The sequence below is a fragment of the Neolamprologus brichardi genome, chromosome 6, assembly GCF_056152115.1.
Source record: "Neolamprologus brichardi isolate AB-2024 chromosome 6, ASM5615211v1, whole genome shotgun sequence".
Lineage (NCBI taxonomy): Eukaryota > Metazoa > Chordata > Actinopteri > Cichliformes > Cichlidae > Neolamprologus > Neolamprologus brichardi.
The window spans coordinates 3,305,976-3,314,600 of record NC_142109.1 but is presented as its reverse complement, the minus strand read 5'-3'; the positions used below and the strand labels follow the sequence as shown (position 1 = coordinate 3,314,600).

The 8,625-nt window shown below is 39.9% G+C and overlaps 1 protein-coding gene across 1 annotated transcript; it reads right to left on the bottom strand.

The window, feature by feature from the left end:
- Positions 1-3,038: 3,038 nt before the first annotated feature.
- Positions 3,039-7,677, bottom strand: LOC118455963 (B-cell receptor CD22-like). The gene is made up of 9 exons (XM_035916258.2): positions 7,577-7,677; positions 7,000-7,356; positions 6,652-6,912; positions 5,013-5,273; positions 4,120-4,380; positions 3,759-4,019; positions 3,583-3,670; positions 3,405-3,462; positions 3,039-3,276 (listed from the first exon to the last, which is right to left on the bottom strand). Exons 1-9 carry the CDS (start codon positions 7,644-7,646, stop codon positions 3,172-3,174), a joined length of 1,722 nt encoding a protein of 573 aa, XP_035772151.2. The 5' UTR covers positions 7,647-7,677; the 3' UTR covers positions 3,039-3,171.
- Between the last annotated feature and the right edge of the window lie 948 nt (positions 7,678-8,625).

Here is an 8,625-nt window from a genome sequence, read left to right as displayed (position 1 = left end):
AGAATTATGAAATTACTAACGGCAAATTTATTTAAGAAAGACTCTGTCCCAACCTTTGCGATAAACTTGCAAGACTTCCACAGTATCCATGCGTGTTTCTGGCTACAGGGCTACTGTGGAGGTCACGTGCATCCAGTTACTGTGGAGGTAACATGACACTCCCCAGTGGCTCCAGGGGAGTTCTTGAAATTTCGAGTCAATCATGAATCTACACTGATGACATCATTTCCTTGTTACGTAGAAGACTTTAGCTACCAATGCTACAGCTAAGCTACCAGTATTACAGATACTGGTCACGGCATTACTATCAGCAAACGTACTCTCGAAAGGATTTTACATAACAACAGACTTTGGCACACAAGGAACAAAACAGAGCTTGGAGAGGTGGCAGCTTTTATACAACCACAACTGGAAACCTCAGGACAGTCTCATAGGCATCGCTACTGTGCTTCTGTGGAAAAACTCCACAATAGCATTTACCTTGTCCACGGTTGTTTTCACTACCTTCAGGGAATCTTTAAATCATCAGGTTTAATGAATGTGCCAGACATGGGTGGCGAGTCCACTTCAGAATTTTTTATGGCTTTGGTGATGTTTGCAGCATTATCACTCACACAGTACACCACTTTGTCCTGTCTTGCCACTCATTCACCACTCTTAATAGCTCCTCTACCAGGTTTTCTGCAGTGTTTCTGTCAGTGAAGTCAAAGCAGTCCAGCTGGACAGGTGTCATCTTGTAAATTTCAATAAATTGGCAAGTATGAAAGAGCAGGTGGTTCTAGAGGTCCAGCAGTCAGTTGTCAGGCAAACTGATGGAAGTTTTTTCACCCTGTCTTGCCATAATGCACGTTCTGTGTCATATAGTTTTGGGATTATTGTTAGGGACGGTGTTTTTCTACTAGGTAGATTGTACAAGGGATTTAAGGCTTTAAAAGTTCTAAAATGGACAATGCTATGAAAATAGATCTAATGATTTCATCCTGTCATGGGTTGAGTCCAATAAGTATGATGATCTAAAGGCAGATACACAAAGGCTGACTGGAATGAACTAAAAGCAAGTCATTTATTTGGGGTGACTGCACAAATATATACGTTTAAAAAAGTGGCAAACAAAAATGAAAACTATTAACTACTAAAACCAAAACTTGAACCCACATTCAGCATAAGGTGCCCTGGAGAAGATACGCAGGCATTCTGACATAGGATATGGGTGGAAAGCGAAAATGTATACACAGACGGCTAATTAGGGGAAGTGAAAAGAGCTGGAGAGAACAAGACACAGGTGGACTAAATCACAAGAGATGAGACAAACAAAACAAAGGACAATGACTCTCAAAGCAAAACAGGGAGTTACATAACTAAATGAGGAAGACAAATGAAACATGAATGAAGAGGAAAGGACACCCTCGGGGAGGAATTAACGCTAATGAGCCGTGTGGAATTATTAAAGGACCCAAAACGCAGGCAAAGAACAGATGATATGAGTGAATGTTCATTTTCAAAGTGGCAAAATGACACCAACAGGGAGCGGGGGTATGAGAAGTAAATGAGGAAACCTAAACTGGGAAAACTAAAGAGCAAACCTGAAATGATAACCAAACGGGGTGAAGGACAGAGAGACGCAAACAGATGCAGGGAAACCACTCAGGATGACGGAGGGGATTAACGCAGATGAACCGACAACATGCAGAAGAACATACAGGAGTAATCGAGGGGGGGGAGACATGCCTGGGAGAAATCAGAGCTGACGAGTCAGGGGAAACGTAAACTGAACACACTCACATGAGAGAGACCTTCAGAATAAAACAGGTGTTAAGGTGAATTGTTAAATGTTTGTCATTTTTATGTTTACCATTTGTACATTGTTTTAAGGAATTCTTTCTGTCCTCCCCTCCCCAGATTCTCGAGAATCTAGCAGACAACAGAGAACCAGACAAGACACTGAACTTAGACAGATTCACGAGCAGGCACAGTGACACCATGGACAGACAGAGGGAACACAGGCAGGCATGAAACAAAACCCTAACACATAGCAAACCTAAACAAAAGACATAACAGAATAAACAAGAACATAGTGTTTTGTGTTTCTTTATATTATTCTAAGTTGTCGGACTCAGGACCATGACAAAAATAGCTGAGAACTGGGAAAAAAACCCCAGCACTGGTGACAGTGTTGAGATGTGAGGAGACAGGAGCTTCATTTTAATATTATTTATTTGGAACCATTTTTATTTTACATGTTTAGCCCTGTTTAATATATCAGAGATTTTATTCAAGAAGTGCTTATGGAGGAAATATATACAAATATATGTGATTTAATGCAAATAGTGGTCAGATAAACATCAGAGCTGGATGACTATACCTGCTACAGCATTAGGGTATCACCTCTCTTCTGATTGACATCAACTATTTTGTGCAACAAATGTATATGAATTTATAATTTACATCTGCACAAAGCCTCGCCTGTTTCAAAGATGTACATAGCACACCATGTCTCTGGATAAATTAATATTTCTGTTGACAAAATAGGAGGATTCAGATGAAAAAAATACATGTAAACTGTATTTGTCTTTAATATAGGAGGATGCAATCTGAAAATAAACGTTAAAACAATCTAAAGCTAAATTGAAAAAAAAAAACTTTCTACAAACCTTCACCCTGCATTTAGAAAAAACCGAAATGATGCTACAACTTCAGCTGAGGAAGATTGCTGTTGTTTAGGAGGGGAGATACATGGTGTGAGTTTGATGTAAAAAAGACTTTACCTTTTGTATTTACAAAAACATCAGAAGTATACAACAGAAGGCTGAAACTGTTTCCCACAGTTTATCTCACAATTTAACAGCAAACAAAAGCTCACTGGTCTAAAGGGCAAATAAAGTAGAAAGCAAAACGTCTTACAAATATCTCATTAGCTCTGTGAAGCATCATCATGCGGTAGCAATAAAATTAATACAAAATTTGTTTTGAAATGTGTTGCTAAATTTAAGAAAAAGAAAAAAGCTCAAGTTTAATGTGTCCACTTCATTCCCGCCTCACCTCAGTCTCCTGTACTACTTTAGGGATGACAATTCTCTCTTTAAATCATTTCTAATCTGGTTCAACAAGTAAATAATATTTACGAGGTACGTGGATTTGAGTCATTTTGTTTCTTCCATGCAGGACTCTCAGCTAGTTGGACTTCACTCCAGATCTTCCTGCACCTTCTTGTCTGTCTGTGCTTGCTGCGAAGGCCTTCAAGGCTGAAAGGTTCTCATAAACAGAATGAGAATCTAACTGATGGAGAGAGATTAAAATAATGATAAGACTGAAAGAGCTTCTTTAAACATGTATTGCATTGTGGTTAAATTATTACTGGCTTTAATTCATACTGCAAATACTGTCTGTTGTGTAGCACTTCTTACCTGCATCATATCAGCAGTTCCATCTGCTCCAGTTTGTAAGTTTGCCCGTTTCTTCTTCCTGGATAAATTCCAATAACAAATCAATTTTTATTGAAACTGAATCAGCAGCTTTAAAGATAAAGTTGGGGGGAAAAGAAAAGTAATGGAACTGATGATTTTATATATACATATATATTACCTTATCTGTATACTCAACAAAAGCAAAGGAATCAGCATCAGAACCACCAGACTCAACCTGATGATATTCGCGATTATTACTGATTTCACTAAAAAGAAGACAAACAAACAGGATGCAAGTGTGAGTTGCACATCTAGGTTCACACATCATTCAACTGTGAGGAGCATCAAACTGACCTGCCACAACATCCAGCTGTAAGATGGAGTTCTGATGTCCTCTTGAGTTCTGGGCAACACAGTAATAACTCCCACTGTGTTCAGGTTGGATGTCAGTGATGGTGAAGTTCTGTCCTGATGCCTTTGGTGACTCATCATCCTCCTTGTACCAGGTGTAATTAGCTGCTGGGTTAGCATCACTGCTACAGGTCAGAGTCACTGAACTGCCCTCCACTATCTCAGCAGAGGGACTCACTGACACAGAGGGAAGTCTCGGAGGATCTAGTAAACAGTAAATTAAAAACTGTGTAAATTTATATTCAAATCCTGTTAAGATTCTTAAAAAGTATTTTGAAAGTTTAGACTGACAAAAAACACTCACATTGTACATCCACTGATAAAGAGGTAGAGTTGGCCTCTCCATGCACATTCTCAGACTTGCAGGAATAATCCCCACTGTCCTCCAAGCTGATGGGGATAAAGTGATAAACACCCTGTTGTCCTGCTGACAGTACTTTGTTGTCTTTGTACCAGGTGTAATTAGCTGCTGGGTTAGCATCACTGCTGCAGATCAGATTTAGAGGGCTGCCTTCCACTATCTCATCAGAGGGACTCACTGATAGAGACAGAAACTTTGGAGCATCTGAAAGAGAAGGTAAAGACACAGTCCATTGATGACTTAAGCATGTTCATGTAGTGTGATTGTTGGATTAGGTAATTGGATTTATATAATCCTTTGGTTGCCAATCAGGTCTCTCTCGTGACATGTAAGAGTCTAATTTCTGTCCTTCAACCACTCAAATCAATACAAAGGATGTAAATATAGGAAAGTCTTCTACTTATCATTCTGAAAGTCAAATGAAACCAAACCCAACCAAAAGAAACCTACAGATTCAACCAGAATCAGAAAGAATATGTTCAAAGCAGAAACAAATCTGTGCTGTTGTGGAGGGTTTTGTGGCATTCAGACAATTACAGTATCACCCATCTATCCATCCATCCATCCATCCTCTTATCTTTGTAAGGGTCACGGAGGGGCTGGAGCCTATCCCAGCTGCCATAGGGCAGGAGGCAGGTGTTGCAGGGACAGACAGACAGCCATTCACACTCACAATCACACCTATGGACAATTTAGAATGACCAATTAACCCAACCCCACTAACTTCATGTCTTACTGATGGTTTACATCTCAGGGATGTATATCCAGAAGCCATTTGGAATCCAGAGTGCTTTACTGAAGCTGCACAGTGAACAACTAGCCATGTTTTTACTTACATTTTACATCAAGAAGTTTGTTCCTAGACGTCTTCATCCCCAGCTTGTTTCTGGCTTTACAGTAATACTCCCCAGAGTCAGAGGACTGAATGGAGCTGAACCCAAGCTGGAAGCTCTCACTGAGAGGTTTGCGATCATCCTCCTTGTACCAGGTATATTTAGCTGCTGGGTTAGCATCACTGCTACAGGTCAGAATCACTGAACTGCCCTCCACTATCTCAGCAGAGGGACTCACTGACACAGAGGGAAGCTTTGGAGCATCTGGAGGAGGAAACATGAACATATTTAATGTTTAATTACACATTATGATTGAGTTTTCATAGTAGAAGATAAAACGACATGCCCCACCAACAACACTACAGCTCACATTAAACAAACACTCATGGGTCGTTCTTTAATGCTTTCTTTAGACCAAAGACGGTCTGAATCTCCTGATTTATGAGCCCCAGAGTTAGGTTTGAAAATGGGTCTGACGATTTTATCCAGCAGTGAATATATTATTAGCTAACACGTGGAGATCAGGCACAGTACTATGAAAATGTATTTGCCCCCTTACAGATTTCTTTTTTAAAAATGTTACTAATTTATCACACTTCTAGAACTTTTGAATAAAGATATCACTTAAATAGATAGCTGGATAGCTTTTTCTCTTAATAACCCTTTAAACCCTGACCTAAACCAGGGGTGGGCAACGCCAGGCCCCGAGGACCAGTGTCCTGCATGTTTTAATTGTAGTCTTGATCTAACACAGCTGATTCAGATGGTTACATTACCTCCTCAACATGTCTTGAAGTTCTCCAGAGGTCTGGTAATGAACTAATCATTTGATTCAGATGTGTTGACCCAGGGTGAGATCTAAAACCTGCAGGACACCAGCCCTCGAGGCCTGGAGTTGTCACCCTTGCTAAAAATGCTAACCGTCACAGGTGACGGGTTAGGGTTTAAAGGGTTAAATTAAATTAAATCAATTAAAACACAATTTAAAAGCTGCATTTCGCATTCGTCTAATGGTAAAATGTGTTTGATGACCACAAACAAACAAGTGTGGAAAAAATGCAAAAAACTAAGAAAATCAAGGAGGCAGATATTTTACATAAATATTACAAGCAGCAAATCCAAACTCTGTCACATGTGCTCAGTGTGAATTCTCGTCAGGTCTCATCACCAGTGGTGGACCTGCCAGTTCTGGTGTTATCTTATTAAAGCCAGTGCATCTGCACAGTGCTAGGCTGTGATTACAAGTCTGACTAAAGGATTTCCTACTCCACCCTGATGCAGTCTGTTTCTGACAGTTTGTCCGTTAACATAAACATGCACATGAGTAGTTCACTCAGGTTCATTTTATAGCTCTCTGGCAATGTTGCTCCTCTTCCTCCAGACACTCTTTGATGCTCTTTTATCACCTTCATCTCATGCATCCAGCAGATACGAGAACACTAACATGAAGGATTCACAGAGGTTGCTTTTTCCTAAATGTACCAAAGTCCCTGCAGTTTGACTTTGTTAATTGAGCAGTATATGTCTGGAAGCCAATAGAATAAAGTAATAATCTACTGAAGCTACTGAATGAACTACAGTACCAGAATATCAATATATGAAGAAATGTATTTTTTTAAAATATTAATGGTCTTTTACACACAATTCACAATGATGATGTTGTGTCCAGTCCTTTTTGTCCCCAGGTTGTTTACAGCTATGCAGTAATACTCTCCAGCATCAGAAGACTGAATGGAGCTGAAGATGAGCTGGGAGTCTTTACTGAGAGGTTTCTGATCATCCTCCTTGTACCAGGTGTAATTAGCTGCTGGGTTAGCATCACTGCTACAGGTCAGAGTCACAGAGCTGCCCTCCACTATCTCACCCGAGAGAGTCACTGACACAGAGGGGCGTATTGGAGCATCTGGAGGAAGAAAAAAAAAAAAACATAAACATGTGTAATGCAACAGTTACAGATACATAGAAACATCAATGTAAAAAATTTTTCCACCTGTAACAAGCAAAGTGACTCCAGGAGAGCCAGTATAACGTCCACTACGATTGTTTGTCTCAAACCTGAACTTGTATTGAGCTGAGTCACTCTCTCTCAGGTCTGTGATTCTCAGCGTGCTGTTGTTCCGAAAAAAATTATACTCCACTCGAGCGTCATAGTTTGGATCAGTTTTTAGATCCACAGGTACATCTTGTTGCAATTTAGTAAACCATAATCTTTTCTGAACTTCAATAGTTTCATTATTTATTCTGGGTGGGTATGTGTAGGTGCAGCGTATCTCCACTGTGGATCCTTTTACAGCACAGATCTGAGTAGAAGTGTAAGTCACTCCCCAGCCATTCTGACTCTGTATCACTGTAACACAGAGCACATCAGAAAACATAATAACACACGTGCCATTGTATCTGGAGTAAATGAATTTGTTTTAGTGCAATGACAGCAGAATTACAAAATGGTTTTGCATCTGTTGGTCAACATTTTGTGTTATTATATCACCGACTCACTTGTCATTTCAACCACCTGTTCGTTTTCAGAGCAAAAAGATCAAATGGTCTCAACTGTAGACATACAGTACCTGACACAGAAAGCAGAACGATAAAAACTCCTCTGAGTGCTGCAGTTAAACTCATAGCCGCTCCTGTCATCTGTCTGTGTGACTTCAGAGAAGAAAAGAAATGTCAGCAGGTAAATAATGTATCCAGGAATTAGACACATCAAAAAACAATTCTCTTTACAAAGGTGAAGGACACTGTCTCTTAAAATGCCTTTCTGATGTGGTCTGCAGGCAGAAAACTGAGTTCAGGTTAGTAAAAGCACCCTTCCTTCCTGTTCACACCTCTAATACACACAGTGATGCAAATGTATCAGTTTTTCATCGTCACAATTCAATCCTAATTTATAATATGTGTGAGAACATAATAAAAGTTCAAGTTTCTGGTTTGTTAGGAGTAAACTAATAATAAAACAGCTTTTTTAAACTTATTATTTATTTTGTGTTTTATGTTTTTCTGCACTCAGATGCCTTTGTGGGTTTCTGCTCACCGATAAAAGCCACAACACGCAGCCACTAGCACCCACCATCACATCCGGTTTAGTTGAGTTATTTTTTACTTTGAACAACCAACACTGCAGAAATGCATGTGACCAAAACAATTCAGTAAAACCATACAGCCTGTGTGTGGGCTTCCTCTTCTGTCTTTATTTTAAGCCAATTTATGTCTTTAAAAGACTTTTTACAGTAGCTCTCTTTAGAAGGCTTCACTGAGAGGTCTGAGAGGGTCATGCTGTTCTGTAATGACATGTTTAGCCGCATGTTTTCCTTAAATTGCTGGCTGTCTGAGTGGTGTCCCAGAAACGATGTGGGCTTCATAGATAATTGGCAAACCTTCTGGAGGAAACCTGGTCTTGTTAGGAGAGATGGCATCCATCCCACTTTGGATGGAGCAGCTCTCATTTCTAGAAATATCGACAAATTTATTAAACCCCTCAAAATATGACTATCCAGAGTTGGGACCAGGAAGCAGAGTTGCAGTCTTACACGCCTCTCTGCAGCTTGTCTCCTCCTGCTACCCCCCCAAAAACCCATCTCCATAGAGACTGTGTCTGCTTCCAAAAAGACAAAAA